Source organism: Pieris rapae, chromosome W (genome assembly GCF_905147795.1).
Source record: "Pieris rapae chromosome W, ilPieRapa1.1, whole genome shotgun sequence".
NCBI classification, from domain to species: Eukaryota; Metazoa; Arthropoda; class Insecta; order Lepidoptera; family Pieridae; genus Pieris; species Pieris rapae.
This window is the reverse complement of record NC_059533.1, coordinates 2341069-2362550: the sequence shown is the minus strand read 5'-3', so window position 1 is coordinate 2362550 and position 21482 is coordinate 2341069. Positions and strand designations below refer to the sequence as shown.

The 21482-nt window shown below is 35.1% G+C and overlaps 1 protein-coding gene, 1 long non-coding RNA gene and 1 pseudogene across 2 annotated transcripts in view; 1 reads left to right on the top strand and 2 right to left on the bottom strand.

The window, feature by feature from the left end:
- LOC123690456 (polypeptide N-acetylgalactosaminyltransferase 1-like) overlaps nucleotides 1-1551 on the bottom strand; it is a 29305-nt gene extending 27754 nt beyond the window's left edge. The window contains exons 1-2 of the mRNA XM_045633885.1: nucleotides 1195-1551; nucleotides 391-591 (exon numbers count right to left, since the gene is read on the bottom strand). Of these exons, the coding sequence (XP_045489841.1) occupies nucleotides 391-591; nucleotides 1195-1507 (514 nt within the window). The 5' untranslated portion in view covers nucleotides 1508-1551. The remainder of the gene's footprint in view (nucleotides 1-390; nucleotides 592-1194) is intronic.
- Nucleotides 1552-4280: 2729 nt separating this feature from the next.
- LOC123690457 lies at nucleotides 4281-12308 on the bottom strand (annotated as a pseudogene).
- A 1314-nt stretch (nucleotides 12309-13622) lies between these two features.
- Nucleotides 13623-20568, top strand: LOC123690465. The gene is made up of 4 exons (XR_006751091.1): nucleotides 13623-13804; nucleotides 15553-15699; nucleotides 19365-19511; nucleotides 20424-20568. It is a non-coding gene; the product is annotated as an uncharacterized LOC123690465 (long non-coding RNA).
- Nucleotides 20569-21482: the final 914 nt, after the last annotated feature.

Here is a 21482-nt window from a genome sequence, read left to right as displayed (position 1 = left end):
TCAATCCTTGCATTGTACCTTGAAAGCTGTTTACAACTACTAACATTTGTAAAAACCCGATAGTTATAACAGCCACTGACATTGTTATAAGTACATACCTAACAGAATAAAATTTATCCGGGACCATTAATTTTGGTCAATATAACCAGTAAGTATGTACTTATAAACAATGTTATCATAAATGGTTTTGACTATACTTATAACTAGATATCAACTCTATCTTCTCTGGGTGTGTGAGACTCATAAAATCTGAGAGCATAATATATTTTTTTGTATTTATAAAGGTAAATTATTTGCTGAAGATGTTTTTAAAACATAATAAAGTAGTCCCAATTAATTTATAAACAAATAATTATCTTGATATAGCCTAAGTCATAATCAATAACTCACCCATTGTCATTTTGGCCCCTGTATGCCTATCAACATAGTTTACCCTTCTGTACCAGGGCTGGTTTCTTCTTGCACTGTTCACAACACTCCATATAGTTCTTACAACAACTGAATATGGCTCATTGTGAAAGATAATTATCACAGATGCTGATGGTAACTCAGCATCATATAAAACACGCTTACATGCAGGATTACGATGATCTAAAAATTCATAATAAAAATTGATACTTCATAACAAATAAAATGACTCTTGAAGGAGGAACATACAACTCAAAGGAAAGTACCATTACTGCCTGTCAGATAGCTACTTAAAGTCCTTGTATGTTTTTATTTTAAACCTACAAGACAAAGACTTTTTGCCCAATGAAGGCAAAATAAAAAGGCTTTTGTATTTATGGTGCACATTATCATTGAAACAACTTTAGTTGGCTACTATGATACCCAATTCTTCTAACACAGTTAACCACCCACCTCATAAACTAAACGGCTTTCTTAATTACTGGGTGAAAATAATACTACTTAACTTGTTATACAGTCTTGTTGGCAGAGTTTTAGGCATTCAAGTACTTTGAGCCATAGTACAAACTCTACTTATGAATAACCTCACCAGTTAAAACAGTGTTAAGTTCTTTGACAAGGACCAGAACTCATTTAATAATAATATATCTTAAAAACTGCTGATGGATATAATCATATAGAAGACATTTCATTTAAAGAAATCAAGAAGAAAACTCGCATATGATGATGTGAATAACAGAACTGTGCCGGCAAGCGGATATTGAATATATTATAACTGTTCCTTACCCTCTAGAGAGCGATTGTACGGGAATTGGTCGCTCAAATACACATTGATCGCCAGTTGCTTCTCAGATTGTTCGCCAAGTCGTTTCGCATGACCGAACAAATGTGCTGCAACACCACCTTCTCCCAAATCAGGAATAATTCTGGTCTCGTCTTCCAGAATCTGCTTTTCAAATTCATTTTGCTCTTCAGTCTGCGCTTTAACAGTTCTTTTACCACCACGATAATGTTCGAACAAACTTAGTATTAAACAAACGAAAATTAAGAAGAAACTAATTTTTGCCACATAATAACACTTTCTCACCGGCAATTTCATATTTTGTAAATACGTGAACGACGCGTCCACTCACAACGCGTTATGGATTTTGACAGTTGACATTGACATTTTTTGATTAGTGACGTTTAATAATAATATAATAATAATAAAATCATTTATTTCAGACCAATCAACAAGTCCATATGTTGTTAGTATAGTAAAACTTATAAGACTTATAACTATGTTAGTAAAATTATTAAAAACATTTAGTTCATTAGTCTACGTTGATTTGAGACACCCGGCACACGGGCATGTATATGAACCCAGTGTCTCAAAACAGCACATTCAGGCTTATTTGCTATAACCATCAGGATATTGTTGGTACTCGCACGAACCCCACGCATCAGTGAGGCGTAACCACTGGTGCTTTCGGGACAGCCAATCATAAGACTTGTCGAAGATGCTTCCATTAGGTTGGATGCACTATACACCAGCCATCTTACACAGATTATAACAATTTCTATTTTTATTTTAATTAATTAAAAATTTATGTTCAACCATATCCCATATTTTAATTATAAATTAAAACTACTTAGCACAGCGGTTCGACGCCATAACATGAGATGAGATCCAATGCTTGAGAATCGAACCGTCCATTCTTTGAGCGACAACTTGCAGAATGCTGCTCACACTGCCACGCACACGGCACATCAGAGACGCCACTCGTTTACGAATTATAGATGGAAAATCATCTATTCGCGCTTCCGCAAACATGCCTGATGCGCTACAAAAACGCGGCAGCCCCAGCAGCATCCTGAAAGCATTATTATACTGTATGCGAAGAGCGCTGAATGCCCGTTGAGTATAGTCGGTCCACAAGCTGCATGTGTAAAAGCTCTGGCAATAGGCCCTAAATAGTGTAAGCTTGACATTTTTAGAGCATTTAGCAAAGTTTAGTGTTTACAATTATTTTATGACCGGAAATCAATGTGAAAACAAACAATCCATAAATGTTTTCTTTTTAATAACACACGAACTTAAGATTAAATTTAAACAATAATAATCATCAACTATGCTGCATTAAATAGGCAAACATTACACAAATTTTCCAAACAATTTACTATCGCTAAACTTTAACTCTGCCGAAGGTTTTTGATGACATTCTTGGATAGTTTTGGTTAAGGTTTTCGGTCGGGTTCAGAGTTCAGACGAAATTATTTTAAATATATAGTTATATACACATAATAGCTTCCCGCGCGAACTTCGTTTCTCCTTAATGCCTAGTTTGGATATTAGTACACACCAACATGGAACATTTTGCTACCACTAAATTGGAACTTATCCATACATTGTGAAACAGGCCCTAAGGGTTGTATGTAATTGTATAGTATTATGTTACATCATAAAAAAACGAAAAATTTCGTCAAAAATATAAAAAAATTCGCACTTCAGTGGACGCACGATATCGCTAAGGGGTATGCAAAATAGATAATAGCCGATTCTCAGACCTACATATAAAATTTGCTATGCATATAAAATTTGATAAAAATCGGTCAAGCGGAGGAGTATGCTAACAACTGACATTGAGACACGAGAATTTTATATATAAGATTATTACTTCAACAAATCATTTCTACGAAATAAATACAAGCAAAAATGGTATTCATGTAAAATTGGAAAGTATGACAAATATTTTACTTTTTTATGTTTATTATTTCATTTAATCACATAAGACATTGAGTGTCCATGGGCGGCGGTATCACTTAACATCAGGTGAGCCTCCTGCCCGTTTGCCCCCTGTTCTATAAAAAAAGCAGGTTTAGGTCTGGGCTATAGATCTGTATCTGTTTCATTGTAAATCTAATAGGCAAGTAGGAGATCAGCTTCTTGTCTGACTTCACCGTTCGACCTTTGGAATGACCAAAACGTTCAGGGTGTGTGTCTACAGATTGTGTGTGTCTTCTATTGGCTAGAAGGTCGTTGTGGCGTTAGTCGCGTGTTTTCTGATATTTCTACAGATTTTTCTTTTTGTTGAACATTTGAACGAGAGACTTCGTAAAGAGTGAAACAAAAGCCATATACATCTATAATTTTATTTCCAATAAACAATTATTCTAATAATAATAATAATAATTTATTTATTGCAAGAATATGGTACAAAATGTTAAGGTGGTACAATCGTAAGTCGTTCGCATATTCTGCCACACACAATGGCGCGCAAATTTATCTTAATTTACATTTTACATTATTAGTTAGAGACAATTATTATATTATCTGTATCATATATATCATACTTCATTAAATTTGTATAAATTACAATGTCTCACACAAATAATAATTTATTGAATAGTACATTTTTTTCAAAAGTAATGCACTAAGTCGCTTTTTAGGGTCTCTTTTTATTGTAAACTTTAATTGCCATTCAAAAGGCGTTTTTCCGAAACAGTTGTAAATGTATTTTTGGCTCTCCCAATTTCTCCCTATGTTTAATTTTTTACTTCGACTTCCACATTAGATTTAAAAATAGGTATATTTCTGTGTACGAATAGGGATATTTCTAAAATATGAATACATGGAAGAGATAAATTTGCTTTAATACATTTCTTTTGGGCCTTAAATACCCTAATACATAATCTCGACAGCCCGTCAAGTTAGCTTGCTATTCGTTGAATTAAACATTTACTTACGATATGAGGAACCAATATATAATGGCAGCTTTACATGTTCAATGTACGCAAATTGAATAAAACAAAACTATTGGAATTAAAGCTTACATAAACAGTATATACTATACTTTTATATATTTAAAATTTGTACAATTGTACAATAAAACATTTCACTATTTACAAACTTCTAACAAATTTTTTAATTTTATTCCTTGCGTTAATGATTTATCGAATGGTTATGATTTTTAGGTATATTAAATGATATATCTAATATAATGTCAATATATTTATAATAGTACAGGTAAGTAAGACTTACTCTTTAGGGTGGCGACCTGCCGGTAGCTTTGTCAATATTTATATATATTCAATACATCTCTCCACTCAACTCGGCTGTCGGTTGTTCGGCGAATCCCTTTGAATGTTACATTAAAGGCCGGCACCACCTCTATATCCGCCATTTTGAATCCGCTCTTAAAGTTAAATCTTTATTTAACAGTCTCACTATAACTCCTCGATGTCTCCTTAAAAAGAGCGTCCAAACTGCTCAACTGGCTCTTACTCAATTTGGCTCCCTTCATATCCAGCACTTTATGGAACTCCACCAGCGTGCTATCCGGCAACAATTGCAGAAACTGGGCCACGAAACCCTCCAAGTTATTATCCAACGGCGCCATGACCAGCTTCAGAATCATCTCGGCTTTCGTCATCAGTTTGATGACGACTTTCGTGTAGGTCGTCGGCGCTTGGCGTTTGACGTCCGAGCCGAGGGAGGGCAACTCCAGGAGCACCGTCTTCAGCATGTGCGTGTCGAGCAGCAACTGCTCGGAGCCGACGGTGGAGATCGGCTTGCACTTGTAGATGTTCTGAATGAATTTCGGAATGAAGGAATTGGCGAATCTGATGCAGAACTGGGTGAAATACTTTCGGGACGAGGCGAGATTGTCTCTCAGGATCGGGATCGAGTTCTTCAAATGCATGATGGCCTGAGTGACGTACGAACTCTGGTCGCCGACCGTGTCGAAGTGGTGATTATTTTAGATATTTTGGTCATAGAGGACAGGGCCGGCTCGCAGGCCAGCTCCAGATCTTGGACTAGGATTTGAATGCAGGTGCTGATCATTTTGTGAAATAAATCCTGTTCCGGGCCCAAATCGATTTTATTGGACAGACTCGGGTGAATCTTTTCTTTCAACTTTTGCTCGAGATGAACTGTCGTCTCCAAACAGTACTCCGACGTTGTTATTACGCTTGTGATCTTCGAGATTTCCTGCTTCGTATATCTGGGAAGAGAAACGATCATGATCAAGTCTATGACGCTCCAATATTTCCAGGATTTTGTTGTCTAGCAATTGATCCCAGACCTAGGAGCTAGCGCCAATGATATTTAACAGTTTTGAAGCCTACGTTAAAAAAAACTAGTTGACAAATAGTTAAATTTGGCATTTCCTTAAGTAAATGCCAAAGTCGACTGACAGTTAAGAATTGAACGTTATTTGTTATTGCCTATGAGCTGTCTTTAACAAATAATAAATAATTTTGAAAATTACCTCACAGCACTCTCGTCCTTCAGAAATGTGTGTATGTTCGTGACAATATTGTTCACTGTGTTCGAATTACTCCTCGGTAATGCATTCTGGAGGACCGAGCCCGCGTACTCGCGGAGATATTTCCCGAACACGGCCGACAATTCTAGAAAGACATTTAGATCTGTATGATTTTTCCACCAGAAAATAATAAAAACTTCGAAGTGTAGAAAATTTCCAGCATTTTTCTTTCTTTTATAAATTAACCTTTTTGTCTTTCATGCTATTTTCATTTGACCTTAGTATTTAACTTGAAATACATCTGACACGTCGATGCCGGGGTCAGCTAAAGGAGTTAAAACACAGCGCAAGCTATCAGCCATAATCATGCAATAAGGTCTACCTATATCTTATAGAAGAAAGTTTGTTTAGATATGTACATAAAAACCAATTAGCTGACCTATTTTAAATAAACAAATAAATCCATAAAAATCGTATAAGCCAACCCTCAACTCACCTAACATCGGATCCCTCGTAGACAGAGTGGCGCATTGTGAGAGGCATTTCTTATAAAAGAGAAAGAGATCCGCACAACTTGCCAACACTCCTCCCGATCCACTCCCCTCGCAGTCGCCGATTTCTATATTCTTAGCTTCCTACGAGTATAAATATGGGCTGAATTTAATTATACACTGTTAATATTATTACAAACAATTCACTCTTGTTATAGCGAATTTACCGTAATATTATTAATAAAATCAAACCATTAATGACAATTGAGACTAATAATGTCAGAAAGTTCGCTCATTGCCGAATTGAATCGAAAATACGGCAGTGGGTAGCCCATTTAGGTGATATTTTCATACGGAAAATTACCATAATTACTGAATTACTATTAATTTCCGTTGCGTAATATTACTGCGATGACATTAGTGTGGTAATACAACATACATTGTTTATTTGCAAAGAAAGTCAGCCATAACAAAATAGGTATATCCATAATAGATGTATATAGCTATTTTGAGATATATATAAATATATATATATATAACAAAATAGGTATTAAGGTGTTATATATATATATATAATATATACATAATAGATGGTAGATCCAAGAAAATATTCATATCCTAGAGCAACAATATCTCAAACCTTTTTACGTTTCATTAAGACAATATTGGTAATCAATATTACCGTCAAATAAGTGTAATTATTCTTACATTACCATTTAATTACAGCTATTACATTACAAAAGTATAAGTACCTGAATAAACCGATCCATCAGCGACCGTAGATTATTATCAAGACTGCTTATGTAAAGGGAAAGATGCTCTTCAAAGCATCCTCCGACCACACCCACCCATGGACTCTTGAGTGACGTCACATCTTCGAGATTCTAAAATAGTTCACAATGCATTGTATTAAGTAAAACTCCACCCTTTGGTTACACCAGCCTATGGATAATTATGGGGTATTTAATTAGCAGTAATAGATGGCTTACCTCAATATAATCATCAAAGGAGATGACTTCCGAATTAGCTTCCGCTTCTGGTCCCAACTCTGTGCCTGAAGTTAGGAGAAAAATAATAAATCATCTTTCTTCTGAGCTTGACGTATGAAGGCAATAAAAAGTATTTCGGTTTAAAGATTTTTTTTTATAGAACAGGGGCAAACGGGCAGGAGGCTCACCTGAACCTGACCCGGTTAAGTGATACCGACGCCCATGGACACTCTCGATGCTAGATACTTTATTTCTCAAAGAATTACATTCACTTAGAGAGAATCACTTAGTAGAGGTTAGTAATGTGCAAGTTAGTAATGTACAGTAAAATAAGTATTGTATGATGATTTGCTTTTTTAAAAGAGTACCGAGAGTTTTTTACTTTTTCTCTCGGCTTTTTCTCTCGGCCAACACCCTCTGTCTTTTTTGCCGATGAGTAGGGATGCCAACAGGCGTGAATTCAATGACGTGGAATAAGTCATACCATGATGATCTTATATTCCAAATTAAACGTTTTTTATTTTATTTTAAATCGGTTTGAAACTTCACGTAACATAAAATATTCACAATATAAGAAACTTGGATTGTTTTATAAGGACCGATGCACTTTTGCACATGCGCATACAGTTAAAAACATTTAACCAATAAATAGTATTTTAACTCACCAATAAAACGTTTATGAAGTAATAATTCGAAATTGTGCGTCTGTTGTATCGCATAAAGCAATAATTTGCAGTCGATTTCATTCCTACGGGACGACATTAGGGAAGTTAGACTTTCCCGGGTTATCTAAAAAAATTAAACACCACTATAGAAGTGAATATTCCTATAGAGGGTAACGTAATAATATACACTTATGAACGTCAAAAAAAAAAAAATTAAATGCTTCTAATTTTACATTCACTGCCAGTTCTCAAATCAAGGGCGTAGAACGGAAGAGAAGAACTGGCAATAAACTCTCCGCCTCGCCAGTTTTTTCTTTTACACAACGCTTGTAAGGAGCTGCAACCATTACACCATGGAACATTCCATATGATATCTTGAGTAATCAAGAATAATTTGATTTGTCCTCTATCAGGAGGCATGGCATGGGCATACATTCTGGCACTCCATATGAATCCTCTTTCATCCACCTACCATGCAAAAGTGATGAGCGATCCTCTCGCTGAGCCGCCATGCCGCTGGGAATATAGCACCTTTGGTCTGCTCGACGGCCAGCAGGTGCTTCTTGAGCCAGGAGTATCGCTTCGCTATTTGGGGCAACCACGCGCACTCTTGTTCAGGGGAAAACAGGTGTTCATACTCCTTAAATATATGCATCAAGTATATATCAGAGTTATTTTTTTAGAACAGGGGGCAAACGGGCAGGAGGTACGAGAAAGAGTAGAGTTTGAAGACAAGTGAGAGGAGCTCCGTTAGGAGACATACGGGTGGAGACTCATCCTCATCATGCAAGGTCCCATGGACATTGACAGAAGACACTCGTTTCCGGTGTTTTATGAATTGATAGCTCTTTTCTTAAAGGGACACATGGGCTCTCTAAATTCCAGAGGGCTCGCGAGTGCGTTGCCGGCCTTTTAAGAATTGGTACGCTCTTTTCTTGAAGGACCCTAACTCGAATTGGTTAGGAAATACTTCAGTCGGCAGCTGGTTCCATAAAGTGGTGGTGGTGGTGGTGGCGCGGCAAAAACTGCATGGAAAAACGCACAGTTGTAGAACAGTGGATGTTTGAAGAGTTGCCAGCGCTCTGGCATTCAGTGTCCACGGGCGATGGGTATTATTGAACCAATTCAACTAAGGGCCCTGAAGAAAAGAGAGTACCATATCTTAAAAGGTCTTCTGGGAACGTTGGTGTCCATGTCCGGTATCACTTAACATCGCGTGAGCCACCTGCCCGTCTGTTACATTAAAAAGGTCGGTACTCACCTGTAATTCCAGTCCTATGAACCATTTGAGCAGATCTTGCCGCACTTTGGGCTCCAACGCATCGACGACTCCGCAGGCCTCACTCAATGTACGTTGGGAAATGGTGCTTTTACTTCCACCTGAACAGTTCATTCATTACCATTAAGGATACAGCATCGGTACTATGCAACTTCGACTGATTAGTTGATACATATATAGATGATATATAGTTTTATAAAAGAAAACTAAGTACATTTAGTGTGCACAGGCGATGGGTATATTTGAAACAATTCAACTAAGGGCCCTTAAGAAAAGAGCGTACCAATTCTTAAAAGGCCGGCAACGCACTCGCGAGCCCTCTGGCATTGAGAGTGTCCATGGGCGGCGGTATCACTTAACATCAGGTGAGCCTCCTGCCCGTTTGCCCCCTATTCTATAATAAAAAAAGCTAATTCATGTTAAACTCTAGGGGCGCATAACTATGACAGTGTTCCTAAATAAGTTTATAAACTTGGGGTAACGATCTACCAAATAGATTACATAACCAACGGTGTTAACTCATCCAAAGACCAAAGTTAAAACACTTACCAGTGAAGGCCTGTCTAAAATCCGCCAATATTTGTTCAGCGAGATTCGTACGAATCGAGTGCACTTCTTCTCTTAGAGCGTTCAATTCGCGAATATCGCGATAATTCTCTAAATGTTGGAGCACCTGAAAAATGAAGACATCAACTCGCAACTCATCTCTTCTACGGTTACCGGATTATTGATTCCCTACTTAAAGGGCCTTCTCACCTGGTCACATCATAATGCCCATAACAATATTATACACTACTTGATTTCTTGAAGCTTGTACGTCTGCTAGAAGAACGAAAACAGTCGAACTGCTTTGAATTCACATTGCCGTGTCACCAAATAATAATTCCCCTCAAACGGGACAATCCATTCATTAATTTATTAAAACAGAAAATGCACCAAAAACTTTAGTTATATAAAATGAGCCTTTGATCCACGACCTTCAAGCTGATCACCTACTTCCCTCTAAGAAACAAATACAAGTCTATACGCTGCGTAAATTTTGGTAAGAACCTGCAAAGCTTTTTAGGCTGCTGCTGCAGGTACCGCAGAGCACATCTATGAACTACTAAAAATGAAACACAAACCTCCATAATGGCTTGCAACGGCAAGACGAGTTCTTTATACTGTCGATTCTGCGCCAATGTCCTCAAAGATGCGGCTCCACCGGCCAACATATGAAGATGGTTCAGCGCCGTGATGGCTGCCGTCAAATTCCACTTCGCACAATCCAATTGCTTTATTTCAGATGTGATCTCGCGAACCATACCTTCACTGCGTTCTGATTTCTTGTTTATATCCGCTACCTAAGACATGAACCAACTTTCATGGGCGTTCTAGGCATAACGTGTTGATATGTGACAAATGACCCATGTATGAGGAAGCCTAATGGTTCCAAAATGGTTAGTAAATGTGGCAGAAAGCTTAGGTGTGGATTCAAAAATTGTTTGAATAATTGCCTATTTAGAATTAGTGCACTATTTTCTTCAAAGCCTCTAAGTCGAATTAGTTACGAAATACAAGGCAGAAATGAAACCTAATCAGCATGTGAATGACAAACCCCAAAAACACAATGTATTAAGAGGAACTATGCGAACAGACAGTTCAACAACTTCCAGAAAAAAATGAAAATGAAACAATTTTGCATGACAGCAGATGGTTTAGTATCATTTGGAATATAGTCTACATGTCAGTGATATGAGGTAGAGGTGAAATAAAAACAAAACCAATATCTCTTCTTCTTACCTGTAATGACAACTCCGAGATGCACTTCTGGGCTTCCAGCAATGCCTGGTGGCCGGCTTTCCTTTGATCGTGTTGGGCCTGTACCAACCTCCAGATGTCATGTTGAACAGCTGCTAAACGGAATTCACATCTAGAGGCTGCCGCCTCAACCCCTGATAATGACTGTTCCGTTGGAAACACTCGATTGATGTAGGCTACTGCATCAAACTGAAATTTTTTACAACAATTAACTTTTAATAGAATCATTTCATTCTTATGATATTGCGCTGATTTTTTGAAAGATTCTTTCAATTTAGAAGATTAGATTTTCCTTGTACTGTTATGAAAATATGCATATTACACCTTTACCACTGCAGTATAATCAAATGTTGTAACAATTATACTCTGTTGTACCTAGATAATACTGAAAATGTTTAGAAAATGAAAAACGGCTTTTTTTAAAATAAAAATTTAAAATTAATTAATATTAAAAGAAACTAAGGAGAAATTACTTCAAGTTAATTTGTCAACTATGTAAGTCCAAGTTTAACAGTGTCTGAATACAAAAACCTATGTGAGCTATGGATTTTGCCATATGGGAGAAATAGTTTTGAATCATCTTAGATATAGGTACAGAAACAGATCTCTGAGGCCACAACCAAATGTTAGAGAACCAGTTTGTCTACAATAATAATACTGTTAATACAGTCAACTCTCGTTAATTTGAAAATTGTGGGACTCAATAAGGATTATCAAGTGTTTGAAATATTAAATTGTTTGAAATATTTGGGAGAAATAATAATAATAACACTGAATAATATTAAGTATATCAATTATTATTTATTAACTGTTATTTTATAACAATGTGAAAACTTTAGACATGCATGTATTCATAAAGTGAATTAATTAATCTTTCAAAAGAACTGTGTAATACTGGTTTGCTTCAAAGCACATTGCTGCTTAATAATATCTTTTTTTAAGAGAAAAAGGGCCTGAAATGGCAGAAATTTTGTAAATGTAATGAGGATCTTGCTTTGTTAACTGACACCTCATCAATCATAAGAAAATCAAAGGCTCATGAATGTGATTACAAGTTTAAACTTGTTGTAAAATGTACTTACAATCTTAACCCTTTGATTAGAAGTGTTGAGGGACACCAATGAGTTCGAATTCAAGAGTTGTTTTGTTATATATAATCTAATTACAATGAACTTCATCTTGTATTCAATAAATATACAAAAATACACAAAATATTTAAAATTACACTATTAATTACACAATTACACACTTACACTGAAACTTACTTCGTCGCTGTCGAAATGTTCACTTCCGCCCATTAATTCCTCAATTCTACTCATCACTGAGGAGGGAAAGTGTAATTGAACCTCAGGACCACTATCTTTTTCGTCCAACGCTTCATTTGTATCCATTCTTTTGACTGTTAGAGCAAATGTTCATCGAAAACACAAAAAGGCTAAACTTTCCAATATGACCCGTCGATTTGAATGCTCAAATTTTTTTTGTAGATAGTACTCACCATAAGAAAGCGTTTTGTAAAGTATTAAGTTGCGGAAACTTACGGTTCATGAGATATATTTATTTATACTTTCCATATAAATGGACAAATATCATTCCATAACACGTCATAACACAATGAATTTGACAAATAACTGATGTCAAACATCAACCATTTCACGTATCGATTAGTGAAGGGTTCGAAAAATTTGACGTATCGATACTACTAAACTTTCCAATATGGACCATAGATTATTTGTAACTTATGATCAAATTAATTATTTGTAATTAAAAAAATTAATTATTATCTAGTTCGGTTAGGTTAGGTTAGTATATGAATATTTTTTTTAATAACATTTTATTTAATAACCTAAAAGTACCCAACACCGAATCAAAGCACCCCACTATCCACGTGGTCTTGTCTGTCCTACCCCTAGAGTGTATATAAATAATCGGAGCCGTTCAAAAACCGAATTATTATCTAGTTCGGTTAGGTTAGGTTAGTATATGAATTTCTTTTTTCTAAGAACTGTTTCTGAAATCATCAATAATCATATAAAAAACTAATATTTATATCATATTATTATATTATATTTGAATAAAATTCAAGTTTTTATTCTAAAAAAACTATCGACAAATTAAAAAAACGATTTTGATGCAAAATGTCACGTCTCTAATAACTAATGGAATCTGTATGGCTAAAGTCCTTTGCCTTTCCCATTAGGGATAAATTGAAAATAAAAAAAAGTAAGCAATGGAAAATGTACGATTTATTTACGAATTTCTATAATACATTATACAGGTTTAAATAACCTTTATTAATATTTAGACGGAACTCCGGCAGAAAAAATAACTTGGAGGTGTTCCATTAAAGGTAAAGAGACACTTACATAATGAGTATTATCAAATTCAGGGACACATTTCTAAATTGTTACCATTCTAGCCTTAAAATTTTAAACATGAATATCTCCGTAACTTTGGGTTTCCGCAGGTTGGGAATGACACAGGGGGTATTTCTCCATCCCCTCTTCCATCTCCCATCAAAAAAACCTCAAAAATCGACGGGCCATATTGGAAAGTTTAACCATATAACTTTGAAAAGAATTTGAACCGCGCTTTTTCAATTTCCCGCCAAGAATCTCGCTCATTATCACTTGACAGACTATAGTCTATAACTATTAATAGCTAGCAAACGATTGTGTGTATTTCCACAGATCATAAAATTATTTATGTGATCTGTGGAAGTTCATTCAAACTACAGCCCACAACTTGTGGACATAGGCTCTGGTAGAGTGGTAGTCTGTACTCTGTAGATGCTTTTCATGGCTGTCCTAATCTGTCTCAGTTGTATGTTATAACCTCGTGTAAAAAATTAAAGATAGTGATTTAGATTAATATTTTCCTTTGAATAGACTTACATAATTTGATCATTCAATTCGTGTGCAATGTAAGTAGAGAAAGATTTTAGTGTGTTCTCATAGTTGTTTATCAGGGATAATTGCTCATCTTGTGCTTCTAACATTTCTTGGTCTGGCGGTTCTTAGTTCTAACCTTTAAAGTTAAGCTTTGAAATAACACTAAAGTAGTAAACAACATGGCAATAAAACAAATAACAATATTAGAGTGAAATACAGCCTGCAAAAGCTCTGATTTATAAAAACATATTATTATCATAATTTTACTCCATTTACAAAATTAAAATTGTCAAAAACTTCTCTAAATCGTATGCAAAACATCTTTTTCTTCTTTTTTTCGCTATCCCATCATAATCAATATTTCTGTTGATACTTGTTTTATTCTTCATGACCTGTAATTTTATTTAATTAACTACTAAAAAACTTGAGTAAACATCAATTATCTCTCTTCAATTCCGCCATCTTGAAGTCAAATGGGAATACTTTAGAGCAACTTTTGTTGTTAGCCTTATTAAAATAAACTAAAACAAACATGGACTTCCTGCTTAGTAGCAGTTAAAAGTAAAAGTTATATAGTTGTATACATAAAAGTTCTTCTGTCACAAATCTCTTTATGATAAATTTTAAATTTGTATGAATTTTTCTCTGCCATGTGATTTCTTTGTGATGGCATAATTTTAAATAGTGTCTTCCAAATCTTCTAAGTCCCATTCTGTGCTACGCAGGGCCCTTCGAAGTTCAATTGAGGTCCATTCAACTTCGGCAGAATTTGAAAGTACTGGGGATGTTAACAACTCTTGCCAGGGTAGGTACAAGCCACGAGTATTATTTAATGCCCGGAACACCTCACTGATTAATAAATAAATATATTTTATACATAGATAATGTTCCTAATAGCTAAAAAATCATAATTTCAATGGTAAACATTTTGTATAAGTCGTTATTTATACTAACTACACAGAAGAACAAAAACATTTTAGTAACAACAGGGAGATGAACCATGTAGACTTAAGAAAACAGTGGTGGAATAGAAAACTAAATTAACGGATGTAATTGCTGGGGTTTCTAGAATTGTATATTTATTTATTGTTGTATGTTTATTTTGAAATAGTTGATATATACTTATTGCATTTAATAATTAGAATGTGAATAACACTTCTATTGTATGCCTTACAATAATTGTCCGCTATGTTAGCTAGGCAATACAAAAATATCCGGTGGTTTTTACAATGAATACAAGTTTGTTATAATTCAGGTAATTTAATCAGAAGATGATTTTTATTATTTATTATCTTAAATTATTAGTACTTATAATAGATACAATGATGTACGTATATTTAATGTGATTTTGTAAATAATAGTTCCATTGACAAGACCCACGATTGGTGGTTTGTTCTCATGTAGTGTGGCGGGAAAATATCAGGCGTTGATTGGTTAAGTGAAAAAACAATCAAGCGGGGTGGGGGCCCGTCGGCAGTTTTAAGATTCCCCAGGGCATTCTTTGTTTCGGTAGCTATTAGAAATTCTCATGAAACTTGTTAATTATTATATACCGGTGTGCAAATATAAAGTATTTATCAATTTTATTGTTCTCTTCTTTAAAACTTGGGAGAGGTCTGACAGTATATATATATATGTACTATCAAATATTGTATAGTTTTCATCGTTAGACAGTTTACGTTCTATTAAGATTGCTTGAAGTGAAACGTTTATTGTTGAAGACGTCGTAAAATCTAGCAAAAATTGATGAACTCGACTTGACCAAATTTATTTATTCTAGATTTTTGAATGCCGCTCAAAACAAACTGCAGCGATTTCCAACAGCAAGGGATCCCTTCGTAGAAGACTATGATAGAGGGAGAAGAAAAGCGGCAGTGTTTCTTCAGACTTTCTTTCGGCGCCAGTTTTACAGGAACTATATTTGCAGGTATGTTTTATCATTCTTGATTACTGCTTACTTCTGGTTCTGAAATCTCTTCTTCTTCGAGTATTTAGCAAGAAGGACAAGTTCCGCTTTCTTAATTTTTAGAGACAGATTCTTTGAAGAATAATTTTCTCTGTTTCCGACGCATTTATCAAATTATTGGCATATTCGCTTCACTGAAAAACTTATAACATCATCGACGAGGCCAATTTCTTTTTTAAATGAACCCGATGTGTTAATTAATGGTGCCCATGGACACTCACACTGGTCTCTGGCTCTTCTTGAAGGAGCTTAATATTGTCCAATTAATAAAGTGCAACATGGTTCAGTAGTTGGACAGAACTGTAAGGTCCTTAGTTACTGAACTCGCAATCTGGTGGCAAGAGAAACACCGATAGCAAAGACATTTCATGACATTCAAGCAATAGGTCTTTCTATAGGTGGACGTTAGAAGCGGGAGATTGCAATGGCGTAAGATCACGACAGATTTATTACTTAGAACAGATTTATTATTGACTTAAATTTATACGTATTTTGCTAGACAATATTTTTCCTAAACTGTGTATGTACTTACATATTTTTGAAGTGACACTTATCGGCGTTGGAAAAATATTAACCGTCACGTTTTTCTGTTGCGCTTCACATTTTCCCGTTACGCACCATATTTTTCGTATCCCTTGCTGGCTTTCGGTCAGACAGATGGCGTTATCGACGTTATCGACGCTGCTTTAAAAATAAAAAATCAAAATGCTAGCGACTTGATTGAATATCGATCTTTAATTAACTGGATTCAATTAACTCTCTAATTTAACTACTTTACTGCGACATGTACAATGTTTGGGGACACAATGAATAAAATTATTATGTCCATTTGTGCAATCACACCTCTTGCATCATTCGTCTTCTTATTTTCAGTCAAATGACAGTGCATCCAGTGTTTCGTCCCCTTCAGATTCTCCCCTATCGGGAGCTTCGCCTTCCAGCAATTCGGCGCCATATGGATTTATTATTATTAACAGTTGTTTTATTTAAAAATAAAGTAAAACAACTGTTAATGTCCTAACTTTGCTATGTATGTGTGTCGTTGTCATGTTTTGTTTTGTTTGTATCATATAGTTATACTAGCAGACTCGGCCAAGCGTTGCTGTGGCTAAGGTTTTTGTTATATTACATAGTAGTAGATTAATCAAGGGAAACCGTAGGAGAACTTATGTGAAACGTTGGTACCACGACACGGACCTAAACTAAACTACCTTTAACTCAGCGCCATCTGTTAGAATTGTATCAAATAATAAACAAATAATATGCAATAAAATAAAATTGCGACTATAATTAAAGATCTTACCTATCCTATCTCTCAAGTTGGATCGAACTGCACATGGTGTGCAAATTTTATAATAATCGGTTACGTAATTTAGGAGTCCATTGAGGACAAACATTGTGACACGAGATTTATATATTAAGATAAAGTTAAGTGAAACCTATTGTGGATACATCTGATGTGTTTATTTTTATTGTAAAGATGTATCTGTTTTGTTTCCAAATAAATAAATAAATAAGAGATAATATTTATTTTAATTGAAATATAACTTTGAAAAGAATTTGAACCGCGCTTTTTCAATTTCCCGCCAAGAATCTCGCTCATTATCACTTGACGGACTATAGTCTATAACTATTAATAGCTAGCAAACGATTGTGTGTATTTCCACAGATCATAAAATTATTTATGTGATCTGTGGAAGTTCATTCAAACTACAGCCCACAACTTGTGGACATAGGCTCTGGTAGAGTGGTAGTCTGTACTCTGTAGATGCTTTTCATGGCTGTCCTAATCTGTCTCAGTTGTATGTTATAACCTCGTGTAAAAAATTAAAGATAGTGATTTAGATTAATATTTTCCTTTGAATAGACTTACATAATTTGATCATTCAATTCGTGTGCAATGTAAGTAGAGAAAGATTTTAGTGTGTTCTCATAGTTGTTTATCAGGGATAATTGCTCATCTTGTGCTTCTAACATTTCTTGGTCTGGCGGTTCTTAGTTCTAACCTTTAAAGTTAAGCTTTGAAATAACACTAAAGTAGTAAACAACATGGCAATAAAACAAATAACAATATTAGAGTGAAATACAGCCTGCAAAAGCTCTGATTTATAAAAACATATTATTATCATAATTTTACTCCATTTACAAAATTAAAATTGTCAAAAACTTCTCTAAATCGTATGCAAAACATCTTTTTCTTCTTTTTTTCGCTATCCCATCATAATCAATATTTCTGTTGATACTTGTTTTATTCTTCATGACCTGTAATTTTATTTAATTAACTACTAAAAAACTTGAGTAAACATCAATTATCTCTCTTCAATTCCGCCATCTTGAAGTCAAATGGGAATACTTTAGAGCAACTTTTGTTGTTAGCCTTATTAAAATAAACTAAAACAAACATGGACTTCCTGCTTAGTAGCAGTTAAAAGTAAAAGTTATATAGTTGTATACATAAAAGTTCTTCTGTCACAAATCTCTTTATGATAAATTTTAAATTTGTATGAATTTTTCTCTGCCATGTGATTTCTTTGTGATGGCATAATTTTAAATAGTGTCTTCCAAATCTTCTAAGTCCCATTCTGTGCTACGCAGGGCCCTTCGAAGTTCAATTGAGGTCCATTCAACTTCGGCAGAATTTGAAAGTACTGGGGATGTTAACAACTCTTGTAGGTACAAGCCACGAGTATTATTTAATGCCCGGAACACCTCACTGATTAATAAATAAATATATTTTATACATAGATAATGTTCCTAATAGCTAAAAAATCATAATTTCAATGGTAAACATTTTGTATAAGTCGTTATTTATACTAACTACACAGAAGAACAAAAACATTTTAGTAACAACAGGGAGATGAACCATGTAGACTTAAGAAAACAGTGGTGGAATAGAAAACTAAATTAACGGATGTAATTGCTGGGGTTTCTAGAATTGTATATTTATTTATTGTTGTATGTTTATTTTTTATTGCATTTAATAATTAGAATGTGAATAACACTTCTATTGTATGCCTTACAATAATTGTCCGCTATGTTAGCTAGGCAATACAAAAATATCCGGTGGTTTTTACAATGAATACAAGTTTGTTATAATTCAGGTAATTTAATCAGAAGATGATTTTTATTATTTATTATCTTAAATTATTAGTACTTATAATAGATACAATGATGTACGTATATTTAATGTGATTTTGTAAATAATAGTTCCATTGACAAGACCCACGATTGGTGGTTTGTTCTCATGTAGTGTGGCGGGAAAATATCGGGCGTTGATTGGTTAAGTGAAAAAACAATCAAGCGGGGTGGGGGCCCGTCGGCAGTTTTAAGATTCCCCAGGGCATTCTTTGTTTCGGTAGCTATTAGAAATTCTCATGAAACTTGTTAATTATTATATACCGGTGTGCAAATATAAAGTATTTATCAATTTTATTGTTCTCTTCTTTAAAACTTGGGAGAGGTCTGACAGTATATATATATATGTACTATCAAATATTGTATAGTTTTCATCGTTAGACAGTTTACGTTCTATTTAGATTGCTTGAAGTGAAACGTTTATTGTTGAAGACGTCGTAAAATCTAGCAAAAATTGATGAACTCGACTTGACCAAATTTATTTATTCTAGATTTTTGAATGCCGCTCAAAACAAACTGCAGCGACTTCCAACAGCAAGGGATCCCTTCGTAGAAGACTATGATGGAGGGAGAAGAAAAGCGGCAGTGTTTCTTCAGACTTTCTTTCGCCGCCAGTTTTACAGGAACTATATTTGCAGGTATGTTTTATCATTCTTGATTACTGCTTACTTCTGGTTCTGAAATCTCTTCTTCTTCGAGTATTTAGCAAGAAGGACAAGTTCCGCTTTCTTAATTTTTAGAGACAGATTCTTTGAAGAATAATTTTCTCTGTTTCCGACGCATTTATCAAATTATTGGCATATTCGCTTCACTGAAAAACTTATAACATCATCGACGAGGCCAATTTCTTTTTTAAATGAACCCGATGTGTTAATTAATGGTGCCCATGGACACTCACACTGGTCTCTGGCTCTTCTTGAAGGAGCTTAATATTGTCCAATTAATAAAGTGCAACATGGTTCAGTAGTTGGACAGAACTGTAAGGTCCTTAGTTACTGAACTCGCAATCTGGTGGCAAGAGAAACACCGATAGCAAAGACATTTCATGACATTCAAGCAATAGGTCTTTCTATAGGTGGACGTTAGAAGCGGGAGATTGCAATGGCGTAAGATCACGACAGATTTATTACTTAGAACAGATTTATTATTGACTTAAATTTATACGTATTTTGCTAAACAATATTTTTCCTAAACTGTGTATGTACTTACATATTTTTGAAGTGACACTTATCGGCGTTGGAAAAATATTAACCGTCACGTTTTTCTGTTGCGCTTCACATTTTCCCGTTACGCACCATATTTTTCGTATCCCTTGCTGGCTTTCGGTCAGACAGATGGCGTTATCGACGTTATCGACGCTGCTTTAAAAATAAAAAATCAAAATGCTAGCGACTTGATTGAATATCGATCTTTAATTAACTGGATTCAATTAACTCTCTAATTTAACTACTTTACTGCGACATGTACAATGTTTGGGGACACAATGAATAAAATTATTATGTCCATTTGTGCAATCACACCTCTTGCATCATTCGTCTTCTTATTTTCAGTCAAATGACAGTGCATCCAGTGTTTCGTCCCCTTCAGATTCTCCCCTATCGGGAGCTTCGCCTTCCAGCAATTCGGCGCCATATGGATTTATTATTATTAACAGTTGTTTTATTTAAAAATAAAGTAAAACAACTGTTAATGTCCTAACTTTTCTGTGTATGTGTGTCGTTGTCATGTTTTGTTTTGTTTGTATCATATAGTTACAACAAATAACTCCAACTGCTCAAAACAGAACAAAGGCTCCAACAAAGCCTTGAATCTATAAATAATCCCAGGTATTTGGTTGTTTTCGTGGGTTCCAGGAGAGGACAGTTACATTTGTTGCGAAGGTTCAGACATGAGTGTAATTTAATAGGGGGGATAGGGTTTGGTTTGCTGGATTTCGAAATGTGAAAACATATGTATTTGGTCTTAGACGTATTTAGAGATAGGAGATTATCTAAAAGCCATTGAGAGATTTGGCGAAGACCTAAATGAGCTAACCGTGAGGCTTGTTCCCAAGAGTGTGAGTAGAAGACTATAGCTGTGTCATCAGCGAAAGAAAAGAGTTTAGCATTGGTGAGCTGAAGTGACCATAAATCGTTAATGTACACTAAAAAAAGCGTTAGACTGAGAACACTTCCCTGTGGCAAACCGCATGAGACGTTTTCTAGTTGATTGCTATGCCCATCAACTCGAACCCTCTGCTTTCTATTGGATAAATAGGACTGAAACCAACGGAGGATATTTCCACGAATTCCTTGTCTTTCTAATTTTTCAAGTAGTAATGGCCTTGAAACAGTGTCGAAAGCTTTGGCAAGATCAAGAAAAACACCGATACATCTTTGTCCTACATCTAATTTGGAGCTTATGGTTTCAACCAGTCCTGTGGTAGCATCTTCTGTAGATCTACTTAGTCTGAATCCGTATTGATTGTTGGCAAGGATAGATTCTTTTTCCAAATAATTCAGTAATCTGACGTTAATGATTTTTTCTGTAATTTTAGCGAGGGTTGGGAGAAGAGAAATAGGACGATAGTTTGAAATTTCTATTTTATTGCCTGATTTATAGATATGTGT